This window comes from Typopeltis vanoorti, chromosome 8 (genome assembly GCF_054136105.1).
Source record: "Typopeltis vanoorti isolate ZY-2024b chromosome 8, IOZ_Tvanoo_1.0, whole genome shotgun sequence".
NCBI classification, from domain to species: domain Eukaryota; kingdom Metazoa; phylum Arthropoda; class Arachnida; order Uropygi; family Thelyphonidae; genus Typopeltis; species Typopeltis vanoorti.
In genome coordinates, this window is record NC_143556.1 from 100,909,280 (window position 1) to 100,924,670 (window position 15,391).

The 15,391-nt window shown below is 35.2% G+C and overlaps 1 protein-coding gene across 5 annotated transcripts in view; it reads right to left on the bottom strand.

The window, feature by feature from the left end:
- The window catches only part of rad50 (DNA repair protein rad50), a 664,851-nt gene that overhangs the window by 501,841 nt on the left and 147,619 nt on the right, over nt 1-15,391 (bottom strand). For all 5 annotated transcript variants that reach the window (XR_016548684.1, XR_016548685.1, XM_090396855.1 and 2 more), the window contains exon 9: nt 12,129-12,197. Coding sequence is in view for 3 of the 5 variants with exons in the window: in XM_090396855.1 (XP_090252981.1) it covers nt 12,129-12,197 (69 nt within the window). In the remaining 2 variants the exon portion in view is untranslated. The remainder of the gene's footprint in view (nt 1-12,128; nt 12,198-15,391) is intronic.

Consider the following 15,391-nt stretch of genomic DNA (forward strand, 5'->3'; position numbering starts at 1 on the left):
TGCTCCCAAGCCAGTGCAACTGAGTTCGGATGAAATGGCTGCAAGAAGAGAATAGAGGGAGTATAAAAGAGGCATTGTGATAGGATGCCATGTTGCAGGTCTATCTGTTCAGCAAATTATTGACAAACTATAAGTGCTACCTGCAGTGGACAACCCACCACACTCACCGAATGTGACTGTAGAGTGCTACAAAGGATAGTATGTAAAAACCACCATTCAACAGTTGACACATTGAATGAGAGTTCCAGGCATCGACTGAAACGTTAATCTACACAAAAACATTCAGAACCGAGACTCACAACATGGATTTCAATGGTATGACCCCCAATATGCAAGCCCCACATTACCCAAACAAACATGCAGCGTAGTCTTCAGTGGTGCAAAGAGTGTGTATAGTGGGATGCTGAACCCTGAAAAGCTGTGTTAAGGAGTGATGAATCACGCTACATCCTCCATCTAACAGATGAACAGGTGGGTGTGGCAGATGTCCGGTGAATGTCTCTTACCAGAGTGCATAATCCCAACTACGAAATTCAGAGGTGATGGTGTGATGGTATGGTCCTGTTTTTCCTGGTTTGGCCTCAGACCTCTGTTTGTGGTGCCACGAACAGTGAACACTGAGAGATATCAACATTCTGGACAATGCAATGCTTTCTACTTTGTGGCATTTCTATGGAACTGATCACTGTCTCTTTCAGTAAGACAATGCACCGTGTCATAAAGTTGCTGCTATAACTGCATGGTTTGTGGAAATGAATGTCACCACACTTGACTGGCTTCCACAGAGTCTTGATCTCAACCCTACTGAACATCTGTAGGATGAACTGGAGCATCTTGTAAGGTAAAAATGTCCACTCCACAACAGTCCAGGACCTCATTACATGCCAACAGGAAGGATGGTCCATAATTCTCATTGATCCCTATCATACGCTTGTGGAAAGTATCTCCCGTAGGATTGCTGCAGTCAATGCAGTGAAAGGAGGTCCTACATCTTATTAAGGTGGGTTCTATGGCTGTTTGTTCCTCACACCATGGTATCCATTGACTTCATCTGCAGGCTGAAAGGTGGGAACTTCCTCTCCCCCTCAAAAAAAAAAAAAAAAAAAAAAAAAAAGGTTGAATGCCAATGTTATACATTTCACTTTTTTTTTTTTTTAAAAAAAATCAAAGTTTTCTTTCTTTCCAAGATAACTGTATTACATAATTTATAATTTTTTGATAATAAAACTGAAACTGATTATTATAAATTAAGAAATTTTGACATAAATACTGTATTATCCTGTAAAATAAATATCAGTAATTCTGTTTAGGACATCTGCTAATCTATCAAACAATTGAACAAAACAAGACATGACTGATGTATGTTACACTACTGCTTGAGGCTCTTGAGAGTTTTTCTGGGAAGTGTTCTTTCTTTTCTTCCTCAATAGCAGCGAGAGTAATCTAAGCTTTTAGCCTTTTCCTCATGCCAAGAGGATTATATCTAGTATTTTTAAGACACATTTTATTTCAGAAATGGCAATAGGCAGCAGTAAAAGTAGTAATATTTGGATTTTTTTTTAAAGAGAAAATAAATATTATATATATAAATAAATACTGAACTTTTTTTTGTAGCATAAATATAAACTATTTTTATATGGTACAAATATAACATGAAATGTATTTGTAAAACTTAGAATAACTTCTAATACCGGATTATTTTTATGCAATTTACAATCAGTTTTCAGCTATTTGTTGAAATTATTCTCTTGGTACTGGTCTTACAATTCTAGCACAGACAACCAAGGAAATTCATTGCTATACTACAAACAACTCACTGCATATCCCCCCCCTGATATTTTACCAGAGAGAGACAGAAAAATCCCCATTGGTCTGAATAATAAATCAGATAGTGTCCCTTCCTACACTACCTAATAAAGTGGACATATTTGTCAGGTATTTATCTATCAAGACAGGAATTATAGAAAGCAAGCATATATCCAGTCTATCATTCAAAACAAAAAGAAAAGTCAGTCATCAATCTATTATCTCATTGCCCTTGTCTCAATCCTCTAAAAAAAAGTCATCAACAGCCAACTTTTTGATTACATGGAGGATTACTACTGATCACCAATGTGGATATGAACCATTATGAGGCAACATAAGTGTTCTAAAAGAGTGCAGGATGTAGTCATGATAAAAACAGTGGAGTTGTGAACAACAGTGGCAAAGGGCACAAAAACACTGAATGATGGTTGTTGCGGTTGGTGGAGACAGAGAGTTGTAGAGTAGGTCCTCCCTTGATGAGTCTTTGGACTCCCTGGAGGTGTCATTTAATAATAGTAATAATAATAATGTTGGTCATCCTTCTTGTCACTGCTTTGTTACCGTTCATGAACTTGTTTATCACATATCCTTATATTCCCTCTGTTTGTTTTTTTTCCATGGCTTCTGCTTGCTTATATTAATATATTTAAATCTCACCTGATTAATCCACCTTACATGCTGTTTGACAAGAATTCTCTTGTCACACACCAGTTAACTCTTTTTAAGCAGTTCTAATCTTATTTTCTTGTGCTTTCTTATGCCATGGCAGAAATATATGTATCGCTACTTGAGATGGGGATATATATGTATCGCTACCTAGATGGAAAAAGCAAAGGAAACTAAATAAAATTTCCAAGCATTCTTTTACTGTTTAACAAGTGGAAAAGAAGATTGGTTACAAATGGGAAAAACTTTAATAAATTCAGAAATGCCAGTAAGGTGAGAAAAGCCAGACAAAAGTCAAACAACTGAGAGACCACTTTTTTGAGGATGCATTATCCAGATGAGATAACATAATGGCTGCTTTGTCACTTCAATGTGGGACCACAGGTAGATAAACAAGATTTAGGATATTATGAAAGTGCAATGCAAATATGACCAGGGGATCAGTTTGGTTAGTAGCCCACTCTTTGGCATTAAGGCTGATGAAAATAAGGCTATGAGAAGTCAGAATACTATGTCTCTAAGGTGTGTGTGTATTGGCTAGTTTGCCTCTTATATGAGAGGAAAAACTAAAACCTCTAAGCAGGCTGTTTAAATTTTGGCACTGGTAGGTTCACAAGGGAGCAAAAAAGAGAGTAAGGCAGTTTATTTTATATACAGCAGGCTGCATGAAAGAGGTAACAAATTATAAACTGATCAGAATATCAGGAATGGAAGATGAGACCGTATTGGGGAGTACACCTTTTGAGAAGTACAGGCCTTGCCTTAGCAATTTACACACTTCCTATATGACAAATGAGCTGAATAAAGGAAAGGGCTATCTCATAATATTACTGAACTTTCTAAAGGCATTTGAGAAGATACTGCAATGAAATCTCTTACATAAACCTGAGCAAATGGGAGATAAGCTGGTGACATGGAAAGAGGTGTCTGATAGACTAACATCAAGAATTAGTATATGGTGGCACAAACTTTAGTGACTATTGATTACAGAGTTTTGTACTTGGACTGCTACTTATTTATATACATTACTAATACAGGATTTATAAATAATAATGTTATTATTATTATTCATCTCAGTGGGAATATCCAGTTGTATGCAGATGATGATACTAAAGTGGGGTAGTCCAATCATAAATAAAGTAGATATACAGATTCTGCATGATGACTTAAACAGACTGGTATTGAGGATAAAGGAATAGCAATTGCCAGGTCAATAATAGAAACTGACAAGTAGGGAAAAGTAGTGAAGATAAATGTTAAAAAGTTAAAATTTAGACTTGTGAGTTGTCGTTGTATGGTTTTATCAGAGTAGGCAACATTATTATCAATAAATCCAGCAAACCAGTGGTTAGTCATCCTCACCAAATCAAAACCATAGAAAAGCAATAGTTAACAGTATAGGTATTCCTACTTACAAACTTTCCCAACAGTTGAGCTAAGTCACTTGCTCCCATCACAAGTAACTCCTTCACTTTTATAAAGAAATCTATTCATTTCAAATCTCTAGCAAAAGAATTACATCCTTAAAAATTCAGACAAAACAATTAGTTCTAATATCAATCCTTACTAACAGATGCTCTTGATTTAATAAAATAAAACTTCCCCCACCCATATATTTGTATTATTCAAATTTAATGTGTGCTGGTTATTTTACTTGGCAAGGAAAAATCCACAAATTAATGGTACTGTAATAACCAACAGGCTGCAGGTTCAAATCTCGCTGTGGGCATGGATGTTTGCAATTGTCTTTAGAGGAGGAGATGGATGTCATTACCCAATGTGAGATCACCACCCCTACCCCCTTTTACTGGAGGGTTTCGGTATATCCCTGGATATCAAGTTGTTGTTGGAACTGCATTTTTTAAGTGTCTCCATGGCACAACTGGAAGAATCACAGTGCATTGCACCCTTCAATTGGAAAAGGCCTAAGTTCGATTCTTGTCATGACAGGAGGAATCTTTATATGGAATTTTTCAATTGAAGGCAAGTTAGCTGATCTCATACAGAGGTAGTAGGGTTAGCTGCAGTTCACTGTAGTTGGTGGATTAAGTGGTGGAGACAGAGAGCTGTAGAGTAAGTGCCCTCCCTCGATGAGTCTTTGGACTCCTTGGTATTATGGAAATGTCACAAATGTTTTCTGGCCAATGGCTACAGCTCCAACAAAATAATAAAATACTACATGCTCCCCAACCTCCTCTGAAACCCAAACACACAAGGGCAAAGCAACACTATTGTTTTTGGATTATATCCAGGGGATAAATCCAAAAAGATAGCTAAAGCACTAAAGAAACATAACCTTCATACTATGTTCGAACCACACTTCAAATTAGCAACCCTGATCTGCTTAACTAAGAACAAATTCCATCCTCTAATCATATCCTGGAGTGTAATAAGTGCATTGTAATAAAATGGCCTATTACAGACAGACAGGAAGATCATAACATCCACCTTGAAGAACAAAAGAAATGCATTCACTACCATATTTATGGCAAATAAGGATTTACAGTCTATGCTTTGGACATCTCCTTCACAAAGAATTAAGAAAACCAATGTGCTATATGGCAGAAGATGATCTTTATGGAACAAAATTGTTACTGATGATGAAACATGGTGTTTCATGTATGATCCTGCGACGAAGCGACAGAATAAACGGGAAAAAATTCACCAACACCCAAGAAACTGCATTTTCAAAAATCTCAAGTGTCCCTCAAAAATAATATCTGCCAACAATGTATATTGTCTTTTTTGATGTGGAAGGAATTACTCATTGTGAGTTTGTCTCTAATGGTCAGAAGGTCAATGCAGAATTTTATGAAGATATTTTGCATCACCTACTACAAAGAATGAATTGAGTTGGAATCCAGCAATTGGTTCCTGCTTCATGACAGTGCACCTTCACACAACACTCATTTTGTGAAGCAATTTTTGGCAATTAGGAAAGCCACTACCCTTCACCACCCATCCTACTCACTGGACCTTACTCCAGTTGATTATTTTCTTTTTGTGAAAATTTCATTAAATGTTACCATTTCGAAACACTAAATGAGATTCAGAATGCAGTTACAAGGGGGAAAAAAGGCATTTCTGGATGGCATCAGATATGTGTATTGTCTCAATGAACAAACAAGTGCAGTCAAGGGGGGGGAGGCTACTCTGAAGTTTGTCTAAAAATTAGCACGGTATATTTATTAATTGTTGTCTTACATTAATTGTCTCAAAACTTTACTGAGCTGCAAAAACATGATCATGTCTTATTTTTCTCATAAGATCATCCTTCTTCCCTCCCCCCTTTTTTTTTTTTTGATAATATTCAGATCTCCAGAAGGATGAAATTCATCTGACTTATACCTTTATCCTTGCTAACACAAACACATCTCATCTGCAGCTTTTAAATACTACATGAAGCAGTTCCATTCAAGTTAGCACCTTATGCCTGTATACCACTACATAAATCCAAAATCCAACTAATGTAGAATACTGTTCTCACACGTGGGATAACATCATAAACCTAAGAATGGTTGATGTTATCAAGAAGGCAAATATGCTTAAGAGATGAGATTATCCTATATCATAAACTCATTCCATTTCTCTATTATGCCTTTGCTGCAGGTATTTTCAAGGACATGGCCATTCCTAGTGTTTTCTAAACATGTAGAAACATGGGAATCTATTGGTCAATATTTATGCACAGTTCAGTTTTAAATGTGTAAACACCATCCTCCTCTCTCTCATGTGTACTTTGGGTTCCTTCTTTCTCCATAATTATTTATATGAGCATGCACGCACACCCAGAGCATAACTGTGTTAAAGATTTGCACCCTCTTGCATGCTGGATAATATATATAAAAAGCTGCGAGTTCAAATCCCTCATGTGCAGGGATGTTTGTCAATATCTTTAGATGGGCAGAAAAATGTCACCATTCAGGGTAAGACCCCACCTATTTAGCAGAGGCTTGAAGTAGCTTGAAAAAGTTATATATTTGATCTCCAGAGCAAGGTTCTTGGATGATCTAACCCTTAGCTCACCTACCAATACTTATGTAACAGTGGGATCACCACTTTTCATATGGAGATTCACATTTTGAGAGTGTTATACATACTCTGACCTCACAGTAAATGCATAACATTCTCAAACAAAGTTTGAGAATGTTATGTATTTACTGTCAGAGGAGAAAGCTTTTGTATACACAGTGTCCCATAATATGTACATTTTGTATACACAGTGTCCCAAATGCAGTGAAGCTGCACCAAACAGTGAGTCGCAGTGAATGCAATGGCTCCTCTGTGGATTGTCCTGTGCCCAAATTCCACAGTTATGAGTATTAACTGTCCGATGCTATGAAATATGTGCTTCATCTGTCCAGAAAATGTTGTATAGCCATTGTATATATTCTGCGACTTTTGTCAAAGCTCACGTTGTGAAGAGATTGCAGCTTATATGAATACAAGCTTAACACACCATGAAGGATGCATAATATGGACATTTTTTGCTATACCCACGATTCTTGCAGCTTCCCATGCACTGCTTACACTGCTAGGGTGCTCATTTGCCATAACACAGTGCTGGAACAGGCTTCAGATAACAATGGTTTGCCAGTGTGAGGGTGATCTGATAAACTTCCAATTTCCTCGAAACATCGTATTAGAGACTACAGTCTGGCAGGAGTGATGGGACCTCAACATTTCTTCATTCTTATCTGCATTCGAAACTTTCATAAAACTTCCGCTTCAGATTCTCCACTTACGTAAAACAACTTTATTAATAATGCGTTACCCACCAATTGTCAGCATCAGAGTAACAAACCTTTCTTTTCACAAAATCAATTCAATTTTCCCAATGAATGGGAATTCACATGTGTACATTACAAGCTGCCAGTGGTACACCCTGCATTTTATAGGACTCTCATTTGCATGTATCTCACAAATGAGGCATGTTATATGGCACCCTCTGTCGGCAAAAATGTGAACTAATTTTTCCCCACCAAAAAAAGCCCCCTCCTTGCGATTCACTCTCGTGCAAACCACGCTCTAATATACCAATTTTTCTGATCTTTATGAATACCTCATGAAATGCGTCTTTAAACCATGTGGTTTCACCATAATGTAGTTTGTAATTTGTGTAAAATGCATTATAGTATATTCATTGTAATTTAGAAATTCAGAAAGATAATTACATTGATTACATTTTGCATTAATAGTTATTTATTGCACTGGAGCAGCAATGGATTACAAAATTTTATGGTGGAACTTGTTTCTGAGCATTCCAAAAAGTTTTTGAAATATTCTTGTTCCTATTTATTATACTCGAAATATCTAACCACAGTATTACAGCAGCAAAGATGTAGCCACCTTTCCAGACTTTTAATGTGGAATGCAATGCATTACCTTTTATATGCAATTATGAGTGAGAAAAGGAAATGTAAAAAACATAAAGGGCATAAGAACAAATAGTCAACATAAATGTTCTGAATGCATTACACCAAAACCTATTATATTGCTGTGTGTGCATGTATGTATATATATATATATATATATATATAGGGTTCGTATATATCCCATATTTTACGGAATTGTCCCTTATTATGAGTTTGTGTCCTGGCATCCCGATAAAACTCTTCGGGACGCAATTTATCCTATAATTTGTGGATTTGTGTTTAACATTCCCATTCTTAAACATAAAACATGTAATTGCCAAGAAATCGATATTAGTTATTGATCATAAAATTGTCTTATCAATTAACAATACTGACATGTTGCGAGAATAGTGCAACTAGCGGACATTGTAATAACTAAGCACGGCTTATTTGATATGACACAGATGTTATGAAACGTAATTAGTTTTATTATTTTATATGCCTTTAAAATGCCGAAGAGAAAGTGTGTTCTCACAGAAAAGCTAAGGACTGAATACCCTTTTATTATACCATGTAATTGTGATGGCAAAGTCGACGAGAAAGTGAAATGTACAAATGTAATGCAATATTCAGCATACAACATGGCGGTCAGTCAGACATCACGCAGCACATCGCTATGAAGAGACACAAATTAGCAGAAAATGCAAGTGTAAGTAGTAAAGTGTCAGATTATTTTTCTAAAAAAACAATGGGTGAAATGGAAAGAAATCTTGCAGCTGATGAAGCTACATTTGCATATCATGTATGCATGCACAACCAGAGTTTCAGTTCGATGGACTGCACGTCGAAAATAATCCGGAAACTATATGACAAAAAGTTCACTTGCGGTCAAAAGAAGACTCAAGCTATAATTGTGAGTGTATTAGCACCTTATACAATGGCTTTTTTTCAGAAACGAACTTGAGAAAGCTAATTATGTGTCAATAATGATAGACAGTTCTAACCATGGCGTTTTGAAAATAGTCCCAGTTCTACTTTGATACTTCATACCAGAAGAGACCATCAAAACTATGGTTCTAGAGTTTTTAGATTTACCGTGTTAAACTGCAGACCAACTTACAGAATATGTATGGCAACTAGTGACAAAGTGGAATATTGAAAAGAAAGTTGCTGCCTTGTCAGCAGATAATACTAATACAAATTTTGGTGGAAGTTTCAGAAGAGGAAAGAACAATGTTTTTCATAAATTGAAATCAAAATTGAATCGTACATTGATAGGAGTTGGTTGTTCATCCCATATCATAAATAATGCTATATAATGTGCAGCTGATACGTTGCCCATGGACGGTCAAGCTGTCATTGAAAAATTATATCAGCATTTTTATATCTATACTGTTAGAGTGCATACACTCAAAGGTTTTTGTGACTTTTTAAATACTGAGTACAAGACAGTGTTAGGGGCACTCAAAAACATGATGGTTGTCTCTGTACCCTGCTCTCAAAAGGATGAATGAGATGTACGAAATTCTCAAATCATATGTTCTTTCACTTGATAAACCACCAATGCTTCTAAAAAATTTCTTTGGTAAGTCAGTTTCAGAGCTAATAGCCACATTTCTAGAATGCCGATCGGAAATGTTTCATGCAACAATTTGTGCAATTGAAGGTGAGAAAGTCACTCTTGCTGAAGCAAAATCCATTATTGAAAGCCTCTTAGAGAAACTTCAGCAGAGACGAGATAATGATTTTGCAACAAGGAAAGAACAGTCCTTACTGAAGGCATTAATTGAAGATGGACTCATCACTGAGAAGAATTATGGTAATTATAAAAATGAATTTTATAACACCTGTACAGAATACATCCAAGAATGGTCTTCTGACACTCTTATCTTTGAAAGTTTGTCTTGGATTTTATTGAAGAATCCAGAAGCCAGTCTCAGTTGGAAAAGTGTAACAACTATTGAAGAGGTCTGCCCAAACACAAAAATCAATGAAACTGAACTGTTTGATGAGGTGATGATCTTGAAAAAGGCAATTACAGAGAAGAAAGAAGAAATTAAAGAAAAATCTACAGGAGAAATTTGGTATGAATTATTCAACAGTGTTGGAATAAATGAATTAATAAATTTGAAGAAGATTGTTGAGTTCTTCTGCTACATTCCTGGCACAAATGATAGTATTGAAAGACTGTTTTCCATGGATGAATTCCTTATGGACAATCGAAAAGAATAGGTTATCTGAAGAAAATGTGAAAGCTATGCTCATTGTTAAAGTGTTTTTCAATAAAGACTGTGTGGAATTTCATAACTTGGTAAAATATAATCATTCTTTACTTGAGAAAATACAGTCATCTGAGAAGTATATCACAGGCAAAGATTGATGATTTAGTATTGTTTAAAGTTCAATTTTAAGATTGCTATAATTAATTAAATTCTTTTCTCTTTACTGATGTTCGTAAGTAAGAAAAGCAAAAAAATTTTGTTGGTTGATTCAAACCGAAAGTGTCCCCTATTTTTTTTCCAAAAATATATGAACTCTATATATATATGTTAAAGATACCAAATATTTTAAACCTGGTTTTGAGAAATGGAGTAAAATCAGGTTTAAAATAGCTTGGTATCTTTACCATTTATTATGCCCAAGGTAAAAATACTTTCTATATATATATATATATATATATATATATATATATATACAGTAATTAATATATAGTGTCCCATATAGACACACACACACACACACAGACACAAACATACATATTCATTCTTTTTATATGACTTCCACTCACTAAAGGTTGTAAACTAATAATTTTACTAGTATTGTGGGTAGGTAACATTTTCTATTTTTATTTATTTTTTACATAATCTGGAAACTCTACTCTAAAAAACAAACATGGTACTTTTTCAAGCTACTTCATCAAACCTCTAATAAGCACAGATGTCTCACAGTGAGTGATGAAATTTATCTTCAACCTAAAGACGATCGCAAACATCCAAGAAGATAGCAGGATTTGAACCTACAGCCTATTGGTTGGTGTATAGATATGCTAACCACTTGGCAACCAAGTGTGTTTTATAGTAGCAATCACTTCTGACATTATTGAGGTTACAGACAAGCTGTTAGAACAAGCAGAATATTATTTTCTCCAAATGTCATTCAATTAATCAGTCAGTCCACATGATATTTAATATCATGTCGAGAATTATAAGTAGCAATGCTGATGTTAATTCCCTTCAGGAAGATTTGAATAGACTTTTGACTTGGAAATAGGAGTGAGGTGGTAGCTTCAATATTAATAAGTGCAACGTGTTGCGTTTTGGAGTGCAGAAATATAAGGCAATGTAGTATACTGATGGTACCGTACTGCAGGAAGTGGATGAGATTCGAGATTTGGGGGGGGTGATGGTTGACAGTAGAGTGAAGTTTAGAGGGCATACTGCAAGTGTTGCAAAGATTGCACACTGTAGTGCGGCTTTGATAAGAAGTACTCTAGCATGTAGTGATAAGGAAGTAGTTGTGCAGCTGTATAAAGTACTGGTCAGACCACACTTGGACTATTGTGCTTAAATTTGGTCACCTGTGATGTGGAAACATTGGAGAGGGTCCAGAGACAAATGACTAAGACAATATCAGGACTTTGGAATGCTGGCTATGGAGAGGATGAAGAAATGTGGGTTGCAAAGCTTGATAAATAGGAGGAAAAGAGGTGATGTGATAGAGACATTTAAGTTAGTAAGGGGATTTTATCAGATTAATCCAGATGGGATTATGAAAAGAGTAGAAGACAAGAGAGAAAAAACCAGAAGCCATTCCTGGAGGTTATATAAGAGTGTAGTGAAGAGGGGATGTGAGAGTAGATTTTTTACATGGAGAATTATCAGTAAATGGAATGCATTACCAGAATGTGTTGTTAATGCATGGAGTGTTAAGAATTTTAAGATTCAGTAGGATAAATATGCTGTCAGTTGAATGAGCCTCCCACGATGAGTCTGCCAACTCCATGGAGGGGGCAATAATAATAATAAATTATTATTTTCTCTAAAAAACTGATCATCTTTATGGGCAAAGAAATCCACATGACTATATAGCCTTTATTTTCCAATAATAAGAAAGGTGCTTGTCCCATGATTTATGTGATAGATAAGTGTGATCTGAAATGTATCCCATCCTTATAACTTCATTGTCCATGGAGAAATTAATTAATACATCTTGAATCCAGTTTATTTACACCTGAAATTTTAAAGAAATTTGTTCCATGTATAATAAAGTGATTGTGTAAACAACAAGAAAAAAAGTAATTACCTCAGCTGCTTTTTCTTTATTTTGCTTCAGCAATTTTAACTCTGACTGGTAACATTTAATATCAGTTAACTACATAAATGAAAGGAAAAAAACAATAGCAATAAATAAATAAATATAAATCAGATACAGAAAACAAAAGCTTAATGGCTAAGGTAAGATAAATTAACTGCAGTGCTAAAGCTTCATTGATTCCTATGAACTGACTGAAATTTGAGTTATAATGAGCAAGTTCACTATATAAAAGTAGATCTCCTGCACTGCCTATGAACTACTGATAATATTATACTCATTCATTCATCACAAAATACTATAATCTTGAAAATATTCTGATACCAGTAAATAAATAGAATATCTATTCAGAAAATTAATAAAATATTGTCTCACTTTTTAGTTTCAATGAAAAGTAAAATGATAAAATTTGAGAAAAGTGAACTGTTTTATGATAGTACACACACACCTTGTATAATGATTTATCCCTCTCTTTCAACACAGTAGTAAGATCATATCAGTTATAACAACTAATTATGTTGTTTTTTGAAATGTATTATGGGAAAAATAAATGATACACACTAGGTGGGTGTTCAAGATAGTGTTAGGACATCTTGGTTATGAAGAATAGCAAAATTAAAGGTTCGGGAGAGAGAGAAAGGAGGAGGGAACAGAATGCAGAGCAAGCAAAGGATAATAGGAAAGGTATTAATAACAAGGATATGAACATGAGTTATTGGGAAGAGAAAGTTTCAATACACTTATGCTAATTCATTTTGAATATTTCAGTTCAGGAACAGAGGTTCATACTAGTAGTATAAATAACCTGAGACACAATAAGTATACTACTGCAAAGCTAAAGTATAAGGAGGACATATAATTAAAACAATCAAGATTTTCAAATGAATTATAGTTGGAGTAATAACAGAAAAAAAAACTCAAGAAAGTGACAAGTCACACTTTAAACAATTCAAAATAAAAGCAACAGGTTATGCTAGTCATAAAAAAGTTCAAAGGGATTTTAAAAAAGCAAGTTTAAATTCACCAGAAACTCACATATCATGCAGAGAGCTGCTCTTTGAATGTCAATTAGCAAAAAAAAAAAAAAAGTGCCTCCAATGTTTTACATTGAACCATCAGTGCAGAGATAAAGTCATATTGAAAGGAAGATGGTAACCCTCTATTTCTAATTATGCCACTAATTGGCCTGCTTACTAGTCTATTATTGCTTGATTGTAGTACCCTACCTCTTGGTTAGTTCAGCTTTCTCAATCTACTATATCATAGTTCACAATAGTTATGTCTGAATACCATCTTCACACTGTTATTGAGCCCAGAATATACACTGCTTGGAAAGAAGACAACAGACACCATACCATGAGGAACAAACAGCCATAGCACTCACCTTAATAAGATGTAGAACCTGCTTTCACTGTGATAACTACTGCAATCCTATAGGGCACACTTTCCAAGCATGATAGTGATCAAAGAGAATTATGGACCATCCTTCCTATAGGCATGTAATGAGGTTCTGGACTATTGCAGGGCGGATGTTGCTTGACCTTCATTCCTCAGATGCTCAATAGAGTTGAAATCAGAGCTCTTCAGAGATCAATCAATGTTCATGTCCAAAAACCACAGTTACAACAGCAGCCTTATGACACAGTGACACAATCTTGCTGAAAGAAACGATGGTCAGTTCCGTAGAAATATCACATTGCTGAAAGAAACGATGGTCAGTTCCGTAGAAATATCACATTGCTGAAAGAAACGATGGTCAGTTCCGTAGAAATGTCACAAAGTAGAAAGTGTGAATATCTCTCAGAGTTGAATGTTCGTGGCACCACAAACAGAGGTCCGAGGCCACACCTGGAAAAACAGAACCATATCGTTACACTGCAATCTCTGAATTTCATAGCTGGGTTATGCACACTGGTAAGAGGCTACACAATTATTCTTACGATTGAAATTGCAGAACAAATTAGAACTGCAACTGTATGGAAATAGAAAAGTCAATGTAATAACTTATTTGGGATTAAAAATATATTGTAATTTAAGTTGGAAACTGCACATCATTGTCATAAACAAAGTGAGGATTAAGTTAAACAGACTTTACTACTTAAATTAGAATATTAAATTTAAACATGTTAAAAATATTATATTCTGCATGGATTCAAAGCAAACTACACTATGGTATTTTAAGTTGGGGAGGAATCTAATGCACACACTGAAACCTTTAGTTTCAACTCTGAATAAAGTTATTCAAATCTTACTAGAAACAAATACAAGGATACTGCAATGTGCAATAAATACACCATATCAAACATACCACCACCTCTTAGATATTTGTAGGTTACGCTATTTATAAAAAATGATAATGAATATGTAAATATCAAACAAGAGGCTTTCTTTAGTAGATGTATCTTCACGGAGACTAGCTGTGGGAGACCCAAACAAAATATCATACACACAAAACCTATCACACCTCTCCTTAAACTCATTCACTGTCAGGGAACTCACAACTAATTCTGGCAATCCATTCCACTCATTCGCTACTCTGTGAAAAAAAATCTGGACCCCCCCCCCCATACTGACCATACTGACCCCATTCTTACATAACTTCCATGAGTAGAGGGTGAGCAATTATTATGAGGGGAATTTCAACTATGGGAACATACACTGGAAGGAAAAGAGAACACATGGGAGGAAGGAAATGGAATTTATACAGTTACTAAGGAATAATTACCTGAAACAGCATATAATGGAATATACTATGTGTTTGAGAGTGCCATTTCTAGTAACTGCATCTGAGAATTCTTATGACTGCAGTACCAAAAATATATATATATATATATATATATATATATATATATGAATATCTCCAGGATCCTAAATACGACATTCATATCACTACTGAGAATTTGTCTGTAACTAATATGATGACACTGCTGTCAAATGATGAGAGTGATCATATGGTCTTGAGCTGGGAGATGATGGAATTTTCAGTTAAGAAGGGGTATATGTGGAATTACAGAGCTGGTAAGTATCACAAGCTTAGGAGATTGCTTGGATCAGTGCAATGGCATGTGAAACCGCAAGGGTTGGATGTTGATAGTGCATGGAAAGTGATAATAGACTGCATACCAAGAGTCAGGAAATTAAATCAAGTGAGATTTAAATGAAAGAATATCATCATTAACCCTTTCTGACCTTACTTAAATTAAGGGGATATTAAATCCCACATAGTTTTAAAACCGAATAAGAAACTCAAAGAT